General features: G+C 39.2%; 1 protein-coding gene across 2 annotated transcripts in view; it reads left to right on the top strand.

Moving 5' to 3' along the window:
• Nucleotides 1-23,546, top strand: part of OSBPL2 (oxysterol binding protein like 2) — a 35,191-nt gene that overhangs the window by 8,659 nt on the left and 2,986 nt on the right. For both annotated transcript variants that reach the window (XM_017815328.1, XM_017815329.1), the window contains 12 exons: nt 5,103-5,269; nt 11,496-11,643; nt 11,884-11,959; nt 13,168-13,302; nt 14,375-14,472; nt 15,151-15,333; nt 17,910-18,017; nt 18,706-18,795; nt 19,448-19,568; nt 21,410-21,538; nt 21,692-21,815; nt 22,462-22,552. In XM_017815328.1, coding sequence (XP_017670817.1) covers nt 5,233-5,269; nt 11,496-11,643; nt 11,884-11,959; nt 13,168-13,302; nt 14,375-14,472; nt 15,151-15,333; nt 17,910-18,017; nt 18,706-18,795; nt 19,448-19,568; nt 21,410-21,538; nt 21,692-21,815; nt 22,462-22,552 — 1,340 coding nt within the window. In that variant the 5' untranslated portion in view covers nt 5,103-5,232. The remainder of the gene's footprint in view (nt 1-5,102; nt 5,270-11,495; nt 11,644-11,883; nt 11,960-13,167; nt 13,303-14,374; nt 14,473-15,150; nt 15,334-17,909; nt 18,018-18,705; nt 18,796-19,447; nt 19,569-21,409; nt 21,539-21,691; nt 21,816-22,461; nt 22,553-23,546) is intronic.

Raw genomic sequence — 23,546 nt, forward strand, 5'->3', positions numbered from 1 at the left:
TGGGTGGTGTGAATAGTGACACTCTCTGCATCAGGGCTGTGAGGATCACTGAGAGGAGCGTGTTTGCTCCCGAGCGTGAGCCTCTGGGGATCTGTCTCAGACACATTTAGGAACAGCCCTTTCTGTTTGTTCTCTCTGTCTGTGACAGACTTTTGAAAGGCAGGATGTCATTCTGAGTAACTCCTTCCCTCTGTAGAACCTATTTCAAGGTGTGCTGTGAATGTGGTGCAGGTATTTTCTTGTGTTTCTGCAGTATTTATTTCAACTGCTTTGTCCTTTGCCTTTGCAAAACATCCCCATGTCCTTTGAGAAAGGGACTGTCCATGGTCATCAGTCATACAGGAATGTGACATTTCCTGATGAACTATGAGAATTTAAAGGAATTTTAATGAGTATCATAGAATCACAGAATGGTTTGGGTTGGAAGGAACCCTAAAGACCATCCAGTTCCAACCCCCTGCCATGGGCACGGACACCTTCCACTAGCCCAGGTTGCTCCAAGCCCCATCCAACTTGGCCTTGGACAAGGATGCAAGGATGGGGCATCCCCAGCTTCTCTGGGCAACCTGTGCCAGGGCCTCCCCACCCTCACAGGGAAGAATTTCTGTTTAATATCTAATCTAAACCTGCTCTCTGTCAATTCAAATTCACATTCCCCCTTGTCCTGTCACTACATGCTCTTGTAGAAAGTCCCTCTCCACCTTTCTTGTAGGCTCCCTTCAGGTAACCTTTTGACTTGTTGTGCAGCAACAATACTAATCACTTGTGCCCATGTGATTAGTAGTTATATTTCTGCCCTTTACCTGTTCAGGTTTTGGGGATTCTTGCTTGGGGCAAACATAGCATTTTTATTTCAGCATTGGTATTTGCATTTCTAAATTGTGTTATTGGACAGCCTAATATCTTGTTTAACCTGTTTGTGGATGGCTTTAGAACATCACCAAAGTGCAGAGCTTATTTCAGAGGAACCGAAGTGGTTGTTCTTTGATTAGAAGATGCCAGAAGGTCTTACAAGTTTTTGACTTGACATGCTATGCTTAACTCTTGGTTCTTTGGGTTTGTATATTTTAGGCATTGGTGTGCGAATAAGCAAAATGAGTAGAAAAACTAGGTTCTGCCCAAATAACTTGTCCAAGACTTGCTTCAGTAAATTATGTTAGGCTTAGTTTTTTCTGTAAATTGCTTTGGCACTCACTTTAAGGGTAACTTCAAAAAGTAACATCTTACTGTGAATATTCTGGACAACCTGGGACAGAGAATTTGTCAGAGTGAACGTAAGATAATACAGCTGCAGTACAGATTTACCAACCAAAGTTGTACTGTTGGGATGGGTATTATTACTTTTTTTGGATGATTTTATCTCTTGTCTTTTGGTTTGAGCTCCTGTAGGGAGATCAGTTTGATATGAAAATAAAAATAAATGTGCCAGTTTTTGCTCATGCACACAAATCCTATAATAAATCTGATTAATCTGTACCAATACCTACCCTTAAAATATGAGGAAATAGATAAGCTTTGTTGCTGTAAACCACAAAATCTGGGCTGCCTGTGGCTAGGAGTGTGTTGTCATCATTTAATGGCAAATTTGCAGTTCTCTTAGGATGCCACTACTTGCGGCTTTTCCATGTCATTTATAAAATGACTTGGTGATCAGTGTGGCAGCTGGGCTGAGGTCCCCACAAAAAGCACCTTTCTGAGTGTCTGTGCCTTGAGCACTCAGGCTCAGCCCTTGGCACTGCCTGTAAACCCACTAAGATAACTTTAACCTGTAAACCAGCAAACCCTGATGGCTGAAACAGTGTTTTCTCTCCAACGAGGAGCCAGTGAAATCCTGTATGGAAACCTGTTTGCTCCATTCCTAGTGATTACTATGTATATAAGAAAATATCCAAATATAGTTTATATTTCTTCTACACGGTAGGACTAAAAGTTGAGAACCTGATACCATGTTTATGCTTTATGAGGGGTTTTCCAGGACAGGTGGTCCTGAGCTCCTGAAGGTCTGTCTGCCACAGGAGTGTTGCACCCTTCCTCCAGTGGCAGTTTTGGTAAAACCTGTTATTTACAGTTGCTCGTGTGTAAGTGAATTCTTCTGCATACATCAGGGACATGGAGGAGGAAATGCAGATTACAAATACTGAATATGAAGCAACCAGGATGTTTTTGTCTTCTGGCATTTCAACCTAGCTGAAAGTAACTTTTGCTGTTGCTTTCAGTAAGAGAAAAGGACTTAATCCTAGCTTTTTGGCTCATGAAAGCTGAATGCTGTTATCACTGTGTTCAGCTACATGCAAATTCATGTTAATCTCTGCTGTATAAAAGAACTGAATGTAAAAGAAGTGATATAAGCGTGAAGTTATTCCCAGTGTAACTCAGCAAAATATATTACTTTATCCTTTTAAAATTGTTCCTGGCACCTTGGGACAATTTGTGACTATTATTTAAAGTGACTTCAATGAATATTTTGTTCTTTAGGTAATAGTTATAAAGCTTGTGTGTAACGTACAGGGATTTGACTGAACTTTCATTTTCAAATAGCAGTGAGCTTCAGGAGTGGTGTGAGGTTAAGTCAAGTTGTTGATTCTGGTCACTTCAATTGTACTTGGAGAGTGTTTTTATAGGAAATCTGGGTTGTCTCCATCTGCACACTGTGGGATGGAGTTCCACTTCACAGGTCCTTTTGTAATGCAATTCTTATTGTGCAGGAGAGGGGAGAGGAGAAACTGGCATTCATCTGTGTGACCTTATTTATTCTAAGGCTCTTAATGATAATTGACAGTTTTTTAAGTCATAATTTTTATTTCTCAGTGCCTTCTATACAAGACTGTTACAAAACTGAGACAAAACAGAAAAAGGGAAGATGCAAGAAAACATGGAGAAAATGAGGGAACTGTAGTGCTGATCATGAGAGGGTTGTATCATGTGTGTATCCAAGTGTCCTTCTGGAAATGTTGGCTGCTGTTTTGCCAGGAGGATGCAATGCTTGTGGACAGCTGAAACCATAAATGTCTTGCATCTTCAAGGATACTTGGAGGGTTAAAGAAGTCCTCTAATGCAACCTCTTTTTTGGCAAATTAGTGGAGTCCAGTGTGGTCATCTGGGGTGAACACTTGTCCTGAGGTGAGTCCTGGTTTTCTGTAGCAATAGTTTTCTTTGGATTCCTTCCCTCCAGCCCTGTAGAAAAGTTTACATAGTTGCATCCTCAAGGAGAGATTTTCTGCAAAGATATGACATATTTGGAGTCCTTGGAGGAGATAATTCCAGATATATTGCTGGTGGCGCTGGAAAGTTTGGAGAAACTTTGATATGAACAGGCACTTTTTTTAGAGTCAAGGATTGATTTCCCTTAGACAGCATAACACAGGGATAGTACACTGACTCGTACTTACAGTACAGATTTAGAAAAATTGGAACTAGATGATCTTTAAGGTCCCTTCCAACCCAAGCTATTCTGTGATACCAAATCTGGTGTTTAGTTCATGCAGAAATCCGAGCTGCTGCAAGTGAGCACTTGCTGATAGCCTTGCACTGGAATCCTTCAGACAGACATGTCCCTGCCTTAAATGCTCTGAGCTGTTGCATCCTTGCTTAGGAGAGTGCAGAGCTTTGGCAAAAGAAGTCAGAAGCTTGTTGCTGATGAGCAAGAAAGCTGAAGAAGGTTTAAAAGTCTCTGTAGAACAGCACAGGGAAAAGGGAAGGAAACTCATGCAGCTGAGAGCAATTGCAACAGCAGTGTAGCAATAGTCGAGAAGCAGATGTTTAAAGTTTTGTTCTTGTGGAGGTGAGGACTTATAAATATGATATTGCTGATGCAGAGATCGATACAAAATCCTATAGTAGCAAGGAAATGGGAAGTTCCTAAGGGAAAAGTGACAAACTGATATACCTGGCCGTGACAGACAGAACACTTCAAGGCGAACACTGTATTCATTAACTGAGATGAGTTCCATAATAAGCTGTTTTAGCTCCTCCTTCTGAATGGACAATTGGAAGGACTGTATGTGTGTGAGACATTCAACTAGCTTTTGTTCTGGGCAGTGAGGGGAAAAAGGCTTGAAACACAGTTTGATTTCTTGTAGAGAAGAAGGAATTGGCTTCAAACATGGTAAACTCTTCTACTAGGAGCAGAATGCACTTCTGGCTTTGTTTCTCCTAATTGGAATGGAATTGTGCAAGTTATAATTACTCTGGAGAAACTACTGCCACAAAAGCAGTGGAATCTTCAAGGATCATAAAAAATTGAGACTGACAGATTGAGGTTGTTCTGGAGGAGATATCGATAGCATTGCCATGCTGTTGTCTGTTGTCATGTACTTGGCTTGTTGTTGGTACCTGGTGAACATTTGTAAGAGTGGAAACTAAATTTTCTCTTTCTTCTCCTTAAACTAAAGTTGGGTGAAGTAAAAATGTTTGCATTACACCATTGCCAACCATCTGGAAAAAACCTGATTTAGTCTATGCATAAAGTAGAGCTGGAATGCTTCATAAATCTGTAAGTTATTTGCAGTGCGCTTGGTTCTACCAAGGAAAAGTTTGTTGGTTCTTTACACTCCTCCTAGATGGAAAAATCTCCAGTTGTCTCTCTGAGGGTTCATAGCAGTAGCCTGAGAAAACTTCTCTAAGGCTCACTATGTACTGATTGCATGATGTAGAGTGAGGCCCAACATTTTTATGCAGTGGTCAGATTTTGAGATACAACTGTTCTCTTTCTCCTGGCATTCTTGGTTGAGGATGCAGTAAGGCTTTTCCTCTTGCTGAAAAGAATTTTTGGTTTGCCAGCTGTCTTTTTCTTCTGTCAGTTCTCTGCTCCTTTCAGTTGTACTTGAAATTTAACTTGCAGTAAATAAGATATATTTTACAGTAATGTATATGAACTATTTATAGAGAGAGGAGGGTGGCATAGTAAAGCAACTGTTCTTGTGGCAGGCAGTATTCATCTTCAAAATTACTTTGGTATCAAAGAAGGCTGTTTACTTATGAATGCAAAAATCCATCTTTTACTATGGGAGGAAATAGGAAAATTAGTATTTGTCAAGTGTGCGTGTTTGTGCATGTAAGAAATGTGGAAGTTGCTAATTCTGTTTCCCTGTCTTGTCAAATAGATCATCTAAAGCAGCTGGGAATTTGCAAAAGAAGACCCTGACAGCACACACAGATACTTGATCTCTAAATCAAATTCAACGATGCATTAGAGGGAGCTGGGTTGGCTGTGCAGAGATTTCACACTGAAGGATGAACGGTGAAGAGGAGTTTTATGATGCCGTTACGGGTGAGTGATGGGCACAGTGCCAAGGGGGGGGGAAAAAAGCTATAAATTGGAGTGTGTGTGTGGTGAGGGGCCAGTAACATGTAGCTGTTAATAATAAATCAAAACGAAGCCTCTGTTGGTAAAACTTGTAGTTCTGTCTGCTGAAAAGTGGACAGAGAGAATTATAATTTGTGTTCAGGCTTGGAAATCAGGGGTTTTTATTGAAGCTTAATGCTGGCTATCATTTTATCATTATAACAGTCCTTTAGTGGCCAGGTCTTACTTTCGATTTCTGGAAAAGCAGGTAATTTAATAGCAGCTTGAGAAGTAATGCTTTTAAGACCCTTTGAAAGGTGAAATATTTTCCATGGGTTGTTTTTATTGTTATTTTATTATTTTCTTTTTTTTTTATTATTTTAATGGAAGATTTATTGGAATTGAAGTAGAAAATGTTTTTCTAGTCAGAAACAAATTACTGTAGAAGTGTGCTTTCAAAATCGGGAGCCAAAAGTCTTTGCAGTCCCATATTTTTTCTACAAAATTAAACCTAAATCACTTCACACTTGAGCAGTGTATCAAATGGTACTTTGCTTTGAACTAATAAGGATGAATAGTTATTTGTAAGAGCCTTAGATGGTTTTGGTGGAGAAATAAAATGCTTGAAGTGTTCTAATAAAGGAAATCTATTCAAAGATCTCAAACAATTTTAAAGTCTTCCACTGAAATGTCTCTTGAGAAGTCCTGTAACGGGGGAAATGAGAAATGTTGAGTGTGGAGTGGTTAATGTAGGATCACAGGAATGAGAGGAGAATAATGGGAAGCATTGAAAGCTGAAGGAATGGAAGTACATGGTAGATACAAGTGGGTAGGGTGGACTTAGACATGGTTGGTTGGAAATACATGTGAGAGTAAACAGAGGGGGCTGGGTGAAGCAGTGTGACTGACAGCAGGCTGTATAGGACTTGTCACAACTATGTCACAGAGAAGAGGAGGAAATTTGGTTTGCATTCATGCCAGCTGGGAGTGATAGGGGTGGTACTCCAAATTCCTTTGTAAAATCAAACTGTTGTACCATTAAAATCTTGAACACACAGTGGATTGTTGCCGTATGTCTTCGGTAATCTTTCAATTCCAAGAGCTCAGGACCAATGCCATGAATGAACTAGATTTTTTTCCACTGAAATAGGTGTACAGAAATGTGCCTCTGAGCATGAGGTCTGTGTGGTACAGCTGTGAGGTCGATGCATTCCTTTATCTCTTGCTGCAGAAGTGCACAGCCCTCAGTGTTTGACTCATCTAGTTTTGTCCTCTTTCCTCTTCTTTTTTGCCTGAACCTCAGAGTTGATTCCCCCCACAAGTACTCCAGGTGGTAATGACTTCTGAGCTATTGTACATGAGATGTTCCTGCAGTCTGGGCTGACTCTGCTCAGAAGTGGGATGTTGTGCATCAGTTCTGTGAGCACTCCTTGTCCTGTCCTAATCTTATTCTTCCACAGGGAGGAATGTACTGGCAGGAGATAAGTTTATATATATATATGTTATATGTGTTGCCCTGGAACATGCCCTGCAGGTACTTGGTTTAAGAGAAGTAAGCTGAGTTTGGAATCTGAATAGTTTGCTTCATTCTCCCTCAGGACTGTCTGCCTTTAAAGACAGATGCTCAATTCCTTTCTCTAGCTGGATGCTTTAGAAGATGCTGACAGTTTGATGAATTACTTGCACAAACCTTTTGAAGCCAGACCTGGTTCTTTGTAGCTGTGTCTTGTCCAAGTCATACATAAATCTGATGCAAAGAACAACCTGTAAATGGGTCTTTCTGCATTCATGTTCCCCAGCTGCTGTAGCAACTCTTTGCTCCTGTATCTTTCAGATAGTGCTTTGTTGAATTTTTTAGGTTTTATGGGTCTTGATCATGCCTATCTGTGTGTTATATTTTTAATGGTCTGGACATGTTAGATGTAGACTCAGTATTGCCAGAGATCGAGTTCACAGTCAAGGTCCTTTCTGAGCCAGGTTTAACTTCCAGATTCTGCAGTAAAAACTTCAGGATTTGGGGTTCCAAATTTTGATTAAAAAAAGTTAAATGCCCTTGGCAGACTCCTTGGTCTGTTCTTTCCAAGGATACTCTCCTACTTCTACATCAGATGAGTAGATGAGCAGAAGCCCCCTTTAGACATGTACTTGTTCTGCTCGAACTCTAGGACTGGGACATCGCTGCCAGGAACAAGCACATTCTTCATCTGTGTCTCAGCTCCATGTTGAGATGAAAACAGTGTGTACACCATGCCCTGCTCTTGCTCCTGCCAAGTCCTGGGCCCTGGTTTCCCCAGAGGGAGCTGCAAAGTGTTCCCACAAGTTCAGTGATTTTAGTAATTGGGTACTGTGGTTTGTGTCCTCTAAGTAGCAAACCAGGCTTAGAGCACTTGGACTTCGTGGGGAGTTACTCTCTGGAATTCTACAGGGATCTCAGCAGCAGCCCAGGTAATATGCTGCCACCTTTAAGATAATATGGGCTCACTCCTTGAGGAAGTCACTACTTTTCTGTAGTTATTAATTGATGGCATCCACTTCTAGAATATGACTGTCCTAAGGAGACCCCTGATTTTTTGTTGTGGTGGATTTCAGCTCCTTGGCTGAGAAGTTTCCTGCTTCTGACACTGTCCCATCACATCCAAAAGACATTCTCGTGGGATGGAATTGCAAGCTGTGTGGTTGGGAATCATCCTCCTGGCAGATGGTTTGCCCCTGACTGGGTGATGATTACACTCGTGAGGGTGCAGGATGAATTGGGGTATTCAGGTGATGAATCGAGTTAGTGACCAGTAAAGAGTTTCCATGGAGAGAATTTTCTTTGCATTCAGAGGTTATTAGCATTGCTGACACTTGACATCCTTGCCTCATGAATGAGTACTCCCCTTGGGAATCCCTTGGGAATGTTACTTGTGGTCTCAGCTAATTCTTGACGTTAACCTGACAGTTAATTCCCGACAGCACAGCTGTCAATAATCTGCTTTTTCTCAAAGCAAAGCATACTTTGATCTATGTCACCTTGGGTGTGCTAATCTTGATGCAGACTTTATAAAGACTATGTGCCACCAGGGTCTGCTCTATCAGAGCTGTATCCTTCATTAATTCTGTCAGATACCTATTTGCCAGAGTGTTTTGTGAAAGGGCTGCCACAGAACAGGAAAATTCTTGGCTGTTTACCAGAGTAATTTATTTTTGAGAACATGGACGGTTTAATTTTGCTTTTTTAAATATCGACCCGCCGTTCCATGGAAATCTGTTCTGTGCCCACCATGAGGTTAATCTAGCATGGTGTATTTGTGAGGATATTGTTCACTGTAAACTGTTGGTTTCACATGGAGAGAAGGAAATGAAGTATCTGCTGCCAAATGAATATATTTTCATAATGCCTGGATCAGACTGAATCAATGGATTCTGCTTTAATGTTTAAGTGCTGCAGATGTTGTGAAAGGCCAACCTGCCTCCCATCAGCTACAGGTTGTGAAGATGGACTTGTTTTGGAAAGTGTAGAATTCTAATTTCTCGCAAAGAAAAAAATACCTCTTGCTTCACTTGCTGTCTACACTTTTAGCATATTTATCCCTATTCCTTATGCCCTTTTTAGGACTGAAGGCTCTCAGTACTCTGCTGTTTTGATTCCCTTTCAGTCTGGGCTGACAAGGCTTAATTAGTGCTCAGGGAAGTTGCTGACTGTACAAAGGGGTGTTCTCGTGTACATGACTCACAGAACCGGGTGCCTCTGCTCCCTTGGCTGATGTGGAGCGTAGTCTGTGTGGACTTGTTTCATTTGCAGGATGTGGAAGAGGAAGGCTAAGAGAACTAGAATTACTGGCAAGTCACTTTTCTTTTAAGCTCTTGAAATAGTTTCGTGTTGGCACCCAACCTAAGTATTTTACTTTGAAAATTTAAGACTTCTTAAAAGCTTTTGTTTCACCCTTAACGCACATAACTTGGGATGTCTGATTAATTTTTGACATTGTATTTCTGTGTGTGGCTCCCTATTCCCTTTTTTATCCTCACTTCCAGTGGCTTTTCAGTGTGAAAACTGTCCTGTAAGTAAAACTTAGCTACTCAGTTTCTCAGGTTCAAAGCTTAAATGGGAGAGGTGTAAGCAAAACTACAACAGATCGTTTCAGTAAACTATTTTTATTGCAGATCTACTTCCTCTGTGAAGAACACTCTCTGGGTAGTTCACAAAACTATAGCACTTTGAACTTCACTGAGAAGCAGCTTTTGAAACTTTCTCAGTGGGCTTGTAGTGGACAAGCCATGTGATGCTTGAGGTTGAAAGTGTAGTTGAAAGTCTAGTGATTATCTAGCTGGGATTAACCCAAGTGGGTTTGGTTGGGTTTTTTTTTAAAGTAATTAGGTGGAGGTACACTCTAATAAAGCAGACTTACCATTCTGATGTGTCTTACTTTTCTGGAGCTGGGATTTAATTTTTGTTGCTTGTCTGCAAGACACTTGTTTGAATTGGCATTGATTTTCTTACCAGTGACATATTGTTGTCCATAAATAATATATATACCAGAATCTAAATTACTGTTGTGCTGTACGGGAACAGGGCAAAACAATTTTGAATCATGGAGAAGCAGAAAAACTAGTGTGGATAACATAATGAACATTTGATAGGATTTGCAGGGTTTCAGGTACAATGTAAAGACTGAAATTCAAGTAACATGTTTTTGTAACTAATCTTCTGTAAGCCAGTGATGGAAGTGATGCTGTTCCTTGTGTTGTGTGAACTTGATTGGTTTTCTAGGTGAGGGCACATGTACCTCATCCTTTTTTTCCAACTTTGTCAGGTTTTTTTCCCAACCTTATTAGCTTGTCAGTCAAACTAATAAAAGTTATTTTGCTGTGCCCTGAAGTATTTGCCTTTTCTACTTCCTTGTACTTTAACAGGTTCCAAAAAAGCCAATAGATGATTTGAAATACCATTTTAAGATCGTAAATACTTTGTTGTGAGTTCACTGAAGTTGTACATGTGTATTTTTTGAAGACAGGTGTTTCAGGGTAGTCTTCATTTTAACTACCTGAATCTATATGTGACTATCATACTTTCCAATTGAGTACTGACTGGCCAGGTGTGGTTGTTGCTCTGTAATTAAATGCTTGTGACATCAAAACATAGGAGACGGGGTAAGACATGATATCACCCATTACACCTGCTGTTTACCAAATAAGATCATATCAGTGGTACTTCCTGGTGCAGTTTTGGATGTTACTGTCATGGTCTTGATATCTGAAAAAAATCCAGCTTTTTGGGTGTGAAAGTACAGTAAAAGCAGCTGTTGGAGAGGTTAACACAAAGCTGTTAAGAAGGTTTTAAAAGCATATTAATCTGTTTATTTAGAAAGTTAATGACAGAGGATCACAACATTTTATTTCTATTTAAAATTGAAATAATCTGTCTCAAAATTGATTTCTTTACTCCATGAGAGTGTTCACTTGCTTTGTAATATTTCAGAGTCTTTCTGTACCCACAGCTGGACTCTGGGATAGGCTGTAGCTGAGTGTGATGGTAACTCAGCACACAGACAAGTGGCTGCCCAGGTTGTGATAGATGGAATGAAAGGAGTGCAAAAATTATGTTATGTATTCCTTAAAACAGCAGGGCATGCTGTGGGTCACTTGGAGAGCTCAGGGAACAATTCATCTTGGAGTCCACAGGTTTCTACTGGAACCTTTAGGGAAGTGTTACACGGTTTGCACACATGGGTGGCAAAAAGAAGTTGAGATATCCTGCATTTCCGTGCCTCCAGTTGTCTGGGTGTTTGCCCCTGGATTGTGAAATGGTCCCTTGCTCTTTTCTTTTTTTTCTTTTTTCTCCTTGCCTGTTAGCAGTGTAAGTTAAATTATTTTAAGGCCTTTGAGGAAAACTACATAACTGAACAAAATTACTGTAATCACACTGCAGCTCTGAAGAGGAGACAATACAGCTAATCTGATTAGGAGCTACTCTCTTTTAAGATTCTAAATTGGTTTTATATTCAGCAGTGTGAAAAATGAGTTGAGAATTCTTGATTCTAATACAATACTTGGCTCATAATACTCTTGGAAATTAGGTAGCTTAATGAGGGGCTTTCACTCTGATGCTCTTTAAAATAAACTAACCTGGTATAAGTGTACTTAAGGTGTGAGACTTGTAAAGTGTGAGTGGCACTCTGTGGCATGATAAGGTTCCTAAGAAAACTGTTACCTTATGATTTTTGTACAGGCTTTGATTCCGACAATTCTTCAGGAGACTTTTCAGAAGCAAATCATAAAGTTCCAGAAATGCTTGATCTAGATCCACACCAAAGCAGTAGGACGGGAAAGCATAACGGGGAGACAGAGATTCAAGAAAATGGAATTAAGAGACACAGGTAAACACACAGTGAATGAGAAATGAGCATCTGATGGCTCATTATCTTTTGGAGCATTACTGTTCTCATTAAAGGGATTAATTTTCTCATATTGAAAAGTCATGTAGTGTCTCTGCTTCCTGTGCCCAGTCTAGGTTAATGTTTTACTTCCTTTATACATTACTTCAATACCTACAAATGAAAATATCTTGTTATTTAAAGGGTTGATAATGACAGTTGGTTTTTTTTTTTCTATTGCAGGACATCATTACCTGCCCCAATGTTTTCTAGAAGTGATTTTAGTGTGTGGAGCATATTAAAAAAATGCATTGGACTGGTAAGTTAGCCTGGATGAAGCATGCTGATGTTGGGTCTGCCAGTGTCATCTGGTTAATTTTATTGCTTAAACATTAAGACACAGAATAATACCTGGTGCATTTTGCATTTTTGTTTCGCTAAGGAGCATAATTTTAAATTGCAACTCTAGGTCTCAACATTTATTTAGTAACAGTACTATTTCCGTACTTTCTTTCACTGTTGGAATATGTGGATTGCATTTCTGAAGCAGCCCTTTAAGAACTAGACCAAAGCCATTAAAAATATAGTCAAATATGGTTTGAATAACTTAATATTTTCTTATCTTGCCTTATTTTGTTCTTTACTTAGCAAAATGTCATTTAGGGCTTTATTTTATTAATTCATGTCATCTAGGAGATACACCTGTACTGTCAAAACTCCTTTTGTTGGGATGAGTGGTCTATTTACTAGAATCTTTGGTTGGACCAAATCAATTTAAGCCAGTAAGAGTTAACATTATTTTTCCCTTGCTGCCTGTGACAAGATGAGGAGAATGTTGCATTCTCCTTTCCACTAAGTTTTAAGCACTTACATGAATGCTTTAATGCTCAGTCATGAGTGCAACTTTATAATTAAACAGCCAGATTTGCTTGGATATAGTAAAAGACCTGGGGAATTGGAAGTCTGTGTGAACTTTGTGTCTGTCTTGTATCTATACATGTGAAATGAGGAATGTTCTGACACAAATAGCAGGTTGCTTAAAGAAAGCCACTAAAATTTGTTAGAGCAATTCACATACTGTTCTTTATGTAACTGTTCCTTTCAAAAATTAATTTGTGGTTGCTACAGTACAATACATAGGTATTGTGCAAATAGGTGAGGATTTCAAAGGAATACCAAAGGCTCTTTGGTATCAGTATGGAGCTGGTTGGCACATTATTACCTCTATCTGTGGAAATTTTAACCTCTTCTGCTTTACAAAAGAGAAGGTAACATTTTTTGTGAATTTGCTAGGTTAGCTGAATGAATTTCTGAAGTTGTTTATCATTTCAGGTTGCTAGTAGAGTTCTGCAGTGCTTCCAGCCCCTTTTGGCTGTAGCACTTGGAGGTCTGCCACAGGCTTGCCAAATGTCCTTTGAAGAATGCTGTTAATAAACTCACCCACAACTTGTTTTCAAAATTCTTGTAGTTGTCACTTGTTAACTTAGTGCTGTGTCTAAGAAATTAACCTGCCCTTTGGTCATTTAGGAGCTGTCCAAGATCACCATGCCTATTGTCTTCAACGAGCCATTGAGTTTCCTTCAGCGGATAACAGAATATATGGAACACATATACCTCATTAATAAGGCTTGTAGTCATGCAGATCCCCTGGAAAGAATGCAGGTAAGAACACCTACCACCTTCTGGGTGCTTCAGAAGAAGATTTTTTTCTCCCAGTCTTTGATTTTAAGACAATTTCTCACTTGAGTGTATTTCTTTCTCAGGCATTACCATAAGAATGCCCCTTTTTGTCTGTCTAGACAAGTTTCTTTTTTCATAGCGGCTGTATCAAATATTTGACATTTTCACACTCAGTGCTGTGCACGGGGGTTTGAGCCAAAAGGAGGAAAGTGCCACAACTGACCATACCCAGGAACCTCAACTCATTTCAGGGCTGCTTTATCTGTGACTCCTTTTGTGGTTTTATGTGTTGTGAAGGTGAGATCTTGGCTTTAAGCCACCCTAAATTGGTTTGTTGAGTGGCCTTGTGATTTAGAAGTTACTGGATGAAAAATTGTTGTGGCAGAGACAAGATTTACCACTCTTTCCTTGCCCAGATCTAGTTGTTATTGGGAGTAGAATATAGTACCTCCCTGGTTTCACACCAAGGAGGAAAATACGGTGAAACCAGGCCTGTGTGCATTAGGTTATACTGGTATCACTCACAGCTCTGTTTTGAATTAAGTGAAACTGGAATATTTATCTTGTATTCTGTGTCTGTATAGTCCATACCTGTGCTCCCCAGCCTGCAGGAGCTCCTGAGTGTCATTTGTACCTGCTGGGGTGATTCAAGAGGTCTCATCTCTGTTAGAAGTAATTCTTGCCTGACACTGGGAAAGGAGGGCACTGTTTCCAATGAGCTGAGAGTGGGGGACAGTCAAAATGGGGGGAAAGTAGATATTAGAAACCAGGCTGACCTCATAGAAGTCTGTAGAGAAGATAGGGCAGAGTGCAACCTGACAGAGCTTACGACAGAAAATAGTTCCTTTGGGAAATGAGAATCTTAATAAATGCTTCTGTTTTCCCACTTCTGTGTCACTTACCCGTGGCTTACAAATGTTTTTGCCTTAAGCAAAATTTAGCAATTTCTTTTTGGAATAATAATGAAATACTGTAATGTGCAACAAATTAATACATTAAACTTAAAGTTTTAATGTACTCTTCTCATAGCAGTGTGTTCTTAATTTCCTTACAGGCTGTAGCTGCTTTTGCAGTTTCTGCTGTAGCTTCTCAGTGGGAGAGAACTGGCAAACCATTTAACCCACTGTTAGGAGAAACCTATGAATTAACCAGGTAATAATTACTTTAAATTGGGAACTGGGCCTGTTTGTGTTCTTGAGTTAGCAGACTTGTACTGGTTTGGTTGTAGTAAAATACTACTAAATTATATTTCCGAGTAGAGCTAAAATTCTTTTTGTCAAACTCTCTCAAAATCTTTGAGAAGTTGTTATAAAAGCTAATAATTGTATTTCTAGCTTTAGGCAGAGGATTATTTCTTTGAATCATTCAGAGAAAAATCAGTCCATGTTCTTCCACCAAAGACATTTCCTGACCAGACACTATTAATTAATTTAAATTTTGTTTTGTTGATCATGTCAGATAGAGGAATTAGTCTGAAGGACTTCCAGCTTGATTAAATAAGTGGGTGATATGTCTGCAGTGGAGAAAAGAATTTTCAATCAGACCTTCTCCTGCTGCCCAAAGAGTTTCTGAACTTTCATGAGTTATTTCAGTGAAACTAATTCAGGTGCCTTTCTGGATAGAAGGCTGGTTTGAGGTATAAAAAGAAAGTGTTCAGAGTACAAATCCTTTCATTTCATTAATTGTAAATGTGTCATGAAACTAGAAAAGGAGAAGTCTTACCTTCAGTTTATTTTGAAATCCTGCAAATTTTTTTAAAGTATCAAGTCAGTCTTTTCTAATATTAAAACAAAATACTTACTGTTTAATTGTCTTTTTTGTTTTTCCTAGGGAGGATTTAGGATTTAGGTTTATATCTGAGCAAGTCAGCCACCACCCACCTATTAGTGCATTTTATTCTGAAGGCCTCAATAAGGACTTCATATTTCATGGATCAATCTATCCCAAACTAAAATTCTGGGGAAAAAGTATAGAAGCAGAGCCTCGGGGAACAATTACTTTGGAGCTTCTGAAGTGAGTATGAGAAGTAAATAACTCTTCTTTTTTTTTATGTTGATCTCCTTGTCATTTACTTGAATAAAAGGATGGGTAATAATCCTTCTGTTGGCTCTTCAGGGGTGATTACCTAAAAACCTCTTGCTGAAGAGGTTGTAAGAATTGATTTCCAAGTTAATTTTCACTGCTTGATTTCAGGACTCTGGCTTTTTTTAAAGTTATATCATGCTTGCATAGCTGTAGCAATTCAACCCAGTTTTTCCACTGTGAAAATAAGCATTTTTTAAAAATTGAATGCTACTGAAAGCTAGTTCTGTGAAGGCACGTAAAATTGAAATGTAGATATAAAGCTCTATTACTGGGCTGTTCAAGCTCATCTCAATTCTTAATATTGTTTTTGGTTTTGGTTGGTTGTGTCAACGTTTGTGTGGAAAGAACTACATCTCACAATTCTGTGATAAGGGAACATGAGAAACTTGTCAGGATTGCCTTAACACTTCCTGGGAAGGATCAACTTCCTATTAAAATCAAGAATGCCTCCCTTAATTACTCCCAGGCTTGTCTCTCATGAATTATGAGTGACTTCCCATAAGCTGGTTTGTGCCCTGGTGGCACAAAGACTGGAGCTTTCCCAAGTGGGACATGAGGATGCACTGGAATAGTGGCAGGAAAAGTATTCTGCAGTCGAGCACTTCAAGGTGTTTTTATAAAAGCTTTCATGAGGCTTAACTTTGAGTGGGTTTTGAAATGTTGTCTTAAGAAATTTCTAGACATTTGGTTTCAATAAAGACTCAACTTGCCTGCTGTAGCAAGCATTGACTTTTCCTGTACTTCCTTTTGGAAGCAGATTAATTTTCAAGCTGTTGGCATCTAATCTTCCAAAGTTTATAAAAGTATGAACTGGTCTTGGATATAATTGGTGATGAGAGGAAATTTCTTCTGAATGCAGAAATAACTATGAATGTTAGTGCAGAATGCAGATGTGACCAAAATAACATTTGCTTGAGAGCCTTTATTTAGAAGACTATTAAAATTCTTCCTCAGCCTAATCAAATGACAGGGCTCAGATTTAAACTGGAATATAAACAATTAAAGGGTTTATTTTAAATAATTGCTTTAAGTTAGCAGCAGAAGTTGAAATCAAATTTTGAGCCTCTCAGTGTTGTGATTCAAACCATTCTGTTGGTTTGAGGAGTCTGAGAACTGCTCAAGGCCTGAGTGAACAAGGAGCTGTTTGGCAAAACTGTGTCAGTATAAAATCGTGCATTTATGTTAACCATGACTGCTTCCAAAACAGGAATTACAAGGCACTTCTCCAGCACAAAAAGTGTTTCAATTTATCAGCACTCGCCATAAGTGCCTTGTGTGGGGTTTTGGTTTATACTGTACAGCTTTTGGTGTCGAGTAGTTCAGGAATAAAACTGTGCTTAAAGGCTGATGGGATGAATTTGAGGAGTTCTGGTATTTTTCTCCCCACTTGAAGAGTAGTCATTGTTCTAAAGAAGAAAAGGAGCTGTGGAAATAGTCAGACTTCAATGATTTGTTACTTCTCTGTACTGGAAAATGACAGGTTGGAAACATTAAATAGGAGTGTTCTCTCCATACTTACTGGAAATAGAAGTACAAGACATTTGTTACAGATGACACTGCTTGTCTCTGTATTATTTTGTATTAAAGTAGAGTTTGCAAGCTTTCCTAAGATGGATTGACTGCCAAGCAAGTAACTTCAGCATTTCTTTTACCAGCACAGAAAATGAGTGAAAATAGATGGCTTTGACTCTGCTAGTAATAATGGGAATCCTGTTTAATTTTTTGACCATTTATAGGATAGTGTTTTTTAAGGATTTAGGATCTGTTAACTCACCGTTAAAGCTTTTCACAAAACATTAAAACAAAAGTGAAACCAAGTGGAAAATTCTTCAATTCTAGGACTTTTCCATCTTCTCAGTAAATCTTTGGGGAAAGGATGGAATTGAGTAGTAAACACAATTTTTAAATGTCATGTTTGTCAAGCTTGAAATAGCGTTCTTTCTCCCACTGGTGTTAAAAAAAACCAACCTAAAAAAAGAAAAAACCACTCACACCCCCAAAATTGCTTTCAGTGGCACTGAACAGGCCTCAATTACTAACGAGGAAACTTATGGCATATTTGTGAAAACCGCTACTGCAGTTTACTGTTGTTGCAGCAGTTGAATAGAAGACACTGTTAGGTGTTAGGCTGTCAGTCTGGTTCTCCTGCCTGCAAGTATTATGTTTTATCACATACAACTTTAAAAGTGCAAGTGAAAAAGATGAATTCCTGGGCTGCTCTTTGTGTTGGGCTGAAATTCGTAATCCAAAGCACAGCAACTGTGAGACTTATGTGAGAAGGGAGAAAAATAAAGGCAATATCACTTTATTAACTTGCACTAATGTTTGGATACGACACATTGTTGGCCTGTAAAGAAAAGTCTGTTTCTTTTCTGTTTTGAAGTTAAGTGCTGGCTGTTCATAGGACTGCTAAATATTTTGCCCTGCCATGAACAGAATTGTAAACAGGCTTGCATTCCATCTCAGACTCAAGAAATTGATTTCTTTCTTTGTTTTCTTTACAGGCACAATGAAGCTTACACATGGACAAATCCAACCTGTTGTGTACATAATGTAATTATTGGTAAACTGTGGTTAGAACAGTATGGGACAGTAGAAATTGTAAATCACAGGTAATGCTAATCATGGACCTGAGGGTTGGCTCGTGGGCACTGCTGTGTGGTCAGTTGTGTTACAAAGCAGATGGTTTTGACTTTTGTCAGAGGCACAGGAAGCTTTGTTTTGTAGCTCCAAAGTCTTGGGGTTTTTTTTTTGCTTGTTTTGTTTTAATCCATTTCTGACAAATGCAAACTATCCCTTGCACTGGGCTTACTTGTCATAGTAGTGTTAATGAAAAGGCATAAGGCCAAATGTCTTATGGGCTGCAAAGGTTTTACTTTTGTGAGTTACCCATTCAAATTCAGCCCTGTTGACAGAGAACAGAATTGAAATTTAACTCCAGAACCATTAAATGGAATAATTGTTGGAGTCTTGGAGTAAACCTCTATCATGTTGATTGTGATTTGTCATTTTTTTTTTTAGTTTTGATAATGGAGAATGTCTTGAATTAGGGGTACAGCACAGGCTGATGTCTTCATGTGCATATTTGTTTCTTTTTTGTTTGTTGTGTGGAATTTTGAAATCTGTGTGCCTTTTTTAATGCCCTGGTCAGATAATAAACCATGCTTAAAGAAAAATAATAAATACCTAGCCCCCAACTAACTGTAACTATATGAAAAAAGCTAAATAAGGTGAAAAAAGGTAACTTACTAACGTATTTATGGGTGTGCTTCTTCAAGCTTGTGCTTATTTCCTCTACAGTACTGGAGATAAATGTGTCCTTAATTTTAAACCATGTGGACTGTTTGGGAAAGAGCTTCACAGAGTAGAGGGATACATTCAGGACAAACAGTAAGTCATAAAAGCCTCTTGGTCTCTCTGTTTCTGGGCACTGGGGCATTTCTTTTGCTGACATAGTGACCACAACTGCTGTGACTGTAAAGTTGTTACCAGTGAAGATTGTAACCCATTTTTGTTCTGTTTTAGCACTAACCCCCTTGATTCCAAGGGCGATAATTTTAAGCATTATTAGAAAAACTCTACAGTCAAGTCTTTTGAAATAAAGGTATCCAGGAAAAATACAGAGTATTTGCAACTGATTTCACTATTGTACAGTCATAATTCCAGTCTTCAGTTTAAAGTAATGAGAATATGGTTATTAGAAGGTTTTAATTAACCCAAACCTGTTTCCTGGCTCCGAGTCTCTGCTGCAAACTGTTGGCTTTGATGTACCCACTCTCATTTAACAGTGGCAAAAGCATGTGACTCTCATGAGGATGTGTTCTGCCTGGAAGACTGGAATGAGCTGAATCCTTTTCTTTGCATTATCAAATATCTGGTTTCTAGGAATCACCCATTCTGTGATTCTATGAAATCTGCAAACAGAAACATAAAATGCAGCAAAGTAGAAACTGGGTCTTTAATATAGACCAGAATCTGCATGGCTTGGCTTGGAAGGCTCAATAAGAAGCAAGAGCTCAGTCTCCTTTGCTTTTCTCTGCAGCAGAAAGAAGCTGTGTGTGATCTATGGCAAGTGGACAGAGTGCCTGTGGTGCACTGATCCCACCACATATGAGACTTACAAAAAGAGTGAGAAGAGAGGTGGAGAGCAGAAGAAGAAGCTGGTAAGGTGAAATATCAGAAATGAAAACAGAACATCTTATTTAGGGACATGGCCAGGTGTGAATGGAGGATTAAAAAACTGTCTGTCATTTGGTGGGGTTGGATGGAGGCTGTGAAAAGGCACTTGGCACTTTGCAGATGTAGTGTGAGCTGCTGGCATAGAAGAGAGCTCATGGAATGGTGTTTGCTGGAAATTTGTCAGAGAGAAGTCATCAAATATCAACCCCCAAACTGATGTCCTGTCAGTCTGTGAGGAAAGTGGCTCTACTGCTAATTCCAGGGATAAAAATACTAGGATTTGGGCAGTAAAAAAAAAACTATATTTTTTTAAAGTCAGATACACTTTTTGGTGTATCAGAATTTGTGACAGAGACAACCTCAACAACAAAGAGGTTTGGAAACATGCTGGGTTTGTCCCCCACATATAAGCAGTGTCAGGTAATTAGTTCAAAAGCCTCAGTGTTGTATGGAAAATGTTGAATGGTGCAGCAAAGGACTGTTGGGTTTCCTGATATCAACAGGGTCTTGCAGACCCTGGTTGCTCAAGGAAAACAAAAGGTTGAACAGAAGCCAATCATTCTTAGTGTTGAGAGGCTCAAACTTTAGAAGTGTTTACATCAGAAGAATCTAAAGCAACAACAGGCCTTGCTTTTGGCTCTGGATTCTGTCATGGTACAGGTTTATATTTTGACTTTTTTTTTTAAATAATAAGGTTCTGTTCATCTTAAGAAAATCAACTCTTTCTTTCCTTCCTTCCTGTTGTGTCTATATTTAGATGGGGAACTGTCTAACAGTAAACCAGATGTTGACATGGAAAGTAGCCTAGAAGTGTCTTTTTAAATAATGAATACTCAAACCAAATGATTGAAATTAGACTCTTAACCATATGGAGCTGTTTTCTAGTGTATAAAACAGGCCCTGTTTAACTTAGTAGGGTATTTTTGAATAAAATAAATGAGCCATGTCAGAGAAGGCAGAAAGGAAATAAAAGGGGGTGGGAGTGAGAAAAACTCTGATACTGTCACTCCAGGATGTTATTGCCTCAAACTTCCTTTCTGGTCGTTGTGGTTTTTAATGGGTTCTCATGGAGAAATCCTCTAAAATTCCACAATGTAGCTGTCTGTGTCCTGCAACAGTCAGATTCTCTCAGATTCTGAGAGCAGCCTTCTGAACTTTGGATTTTTATATGTGCATTATGGCAGTGCAGCTGGTAACAAAGGAACTTTGGAGGAAAGACACTGGATTCATAAACTGAAGTACACAGTATTCACAGTGAGAAAACTGGCAGTGACAGTTGTGATTAGAGTCTGGATCATAGGAAATTGGACTGAAACAAGGGCTTATATTTTTCTAACCACACATTCAGATCTTTTGTAAATGATGAAGCAATATCCAAAAGCAGGTGTGCCCTATTTGTGACTCTTATGGCCATTATGGGAACTTGCACTGGTTTAAATTGAAGTTCCTGGCTCATTTCGACCCGAAATAGTCATGTTAGGTGAAATTAGCTATGGCATAGAATAGAAGGGAAGCTGGAGAGAACACTTCTGAAAGACATTAATTTACTGTTATTACTATTATTGATTTTTTTTTTTTTTAAAGAGACATTCAAGTTGTACTTAAGGGGTGGGAGACTATTCAGGGATATCAGGAGTAAGACATTATATTAAAAGTGAGAGGAACAGTGTGCAGAGTGAGGAGAAGCAAACATGATGGGAGAGGCAGAAATACATGAGAGTGTTTAGTGTCTCAAATTTGAACAGATTCTTCAACAGCCACTGTGGAGTGGATGAAACTGTCCAATGTTCCTTTATTCCCCTGCCAAATGTTACCTCTCTTTCAGAGTGAAGATGATATTAAATCTGAAAATGATGAAGCTGATGATATGCCAGAGATTCAAGACACGGTGCAGTTCATACCAGGCAGTAAATTGCTTTGGAGAATAAATTGTAGGCCACCAAACTCATCACAGGTAACCATTTCAATCACCGTGTGCGTTGCTCTTGCCAGCGACTTATCCAAGGGAACAGTTCCCCTTGGAAGTTCTGTTGTGTTCATTGAGTGTAGGGAATCCAGTGCCACTTTGCCAGAATAACTTGTATGTTATCTTTATTTTGCTTTTAAGATGTACAATTTCACCAGTTTTGCTGTGAGTCTCAATGAGCTGGAAAAGGGCATGGAAGCAATATTGGCTCCCACTGACTGTCGGCTACGTCCGGATATCAGAAATATGGAGAATGGGAACATGGGTATGTGTTTGCTGCAGGAAATATTTCCACATTAATAAGTTTTGAGAGGGGTGACCAAAGGGAGGTTGATACAGGAAACACTGTCTTCAGTTTCTCATTCCCAGAGCAGCCTTAACTCTTTTTCATCCTGTGTAATGAACATGCATTTGAACAATGTATAATGTGTGTTCTCTCCCAGAAAAGTCTGGGAGAGCAGATGCATCCCAGGTGGATCCCAGGGCTGCTATCCTGTGTTATGGGGTGTTTGCATGTTTGTTAGCTTGGGGGGGGGAGGCTGGCAGACGTGCTCAACATACTCACTTGCTCTGGAGTTTGTCTGGAAAGACATGTGGTGAGCAGACGTGCTCTGTTGCTCTGGTGTTTGTCAGAGAAAACACATGGACAAATAGTGAAAAATAATCACTCTCTCTGTTATGCCTAATCAGAGCTGTTTCCTGCTGTCTCAGTGCAGTGTGTCTGATAGATAAAACACTAAAATTTCAGTTTCAACTCAGTTTGTAGCAGCAGCTTTTCTGAAATGGCTGTTTTAGGCTTTCGTTACCTGAGTACAGCAACTCTACTTCATTTCTCTGCAGTCCTTTCTGTGTTTTCTTAATTTTTGCTCCTGTTTTGCCAAGTAACCAATTTCTCTTGGAATGTTGGCTAGATGTGGCAAGCAAAGAGAAGGAGAGACTAGAGGAGAAACAAAGAGCTGCTCGCAAGGAGCGTGCGAAGGACGAGGTGGAGTGGCACACACGGTAAGGGGGCAGGAGGGTGGGCAGTTGTTTAAAGACTGGAATAGTTGGGTATATCCTGCTTGAATGGCTTTTCTTCAGGACAGCATGTGTTTGATTTCCTCTGTGACAGCACAGTTTGTAGTGTCACTTGAAGCATTGCTGGGTCAACAATTAAATATGTAGCTGGAAGCCAAAATTGCTGATAACTCTGTTCTGGACAACTTATCTAATGATAAATGCTGAAACCTGTCATAATTAACTAGTATGGTAATGCTGGGGTTTTTTGGTGGGTTTTTATGTTTGTTTTTTTTTTTTTAACCTACAGAGGTTAAAAAAAACTATTTTTGTTAGAATTAATAAAATGTTAAGTCTCATCTCTCCTTTAACCAATTCCTGTCCAGCTTTTGGCAGTCAAGTGAGACGTTGTGGCCCTCTAAGGCCTTTTATTTTCACACTTTTTGGATTTCTTGGCTTGGATACTTGAAAAAGTGCTTTTTGAATTGCATATTCAAGTGACTTCTCAGTCACAGAGTGCATCAGGGAGTGATGTGTGATTTGGCTGCTGCTCCCACAAGTTGCTTTTTGCAGCTGCCAGTGCTGTGCAGTCAAGTGTGTGCTCACAGCCAGTCCCTGCAGGTGCTTCCTTCAAAGGCAAGAACTTTGGGATGCTCCCGTGCTTTCATGAAATTCAGAAGAGAAAACATTTTCTTCCTGAAGCCTGGAGGAGCAGCTACGGGCCAATTCCAGTTAATGCCTTTGAAAACCTCTTCCAGAGAGCATAAAATTGTTTTCAGTGAACGTGGCTAAAAAGTGAGCAGCTGCTGATGTTCTGTGCAGAGCACAGCTCTGGAGAACAAAACTGTTTCCTCTTTGGCTGAATTTACAAAAACGATTGTGTAACTGTTTTGGCATTATTTTAAAGTAAATTAATATATGTTATATAAACTAGAGTATCATTGTTAGTTTTATTAAAAATAGGACAGCAATTTTAAAACTAATTTCATTCTCTTTCTTG

This window comes from Lepidothrix coronata, unplaced genomic scaffold, assembly GCF_001604755.1.
Source record: "Lepidothrix coronata isolate B3197 unplaced genomic scaffold, Lepidothrix_coronata-1.0 Scaffold49, whole genome shotgun sequence".
NCBI classification, from domain to species: Eukaryota; Metazoa; Chordata; class Aves; order Passeriformes; family Pipridae; genus Lepidothrix; species Lepidothrix coronata.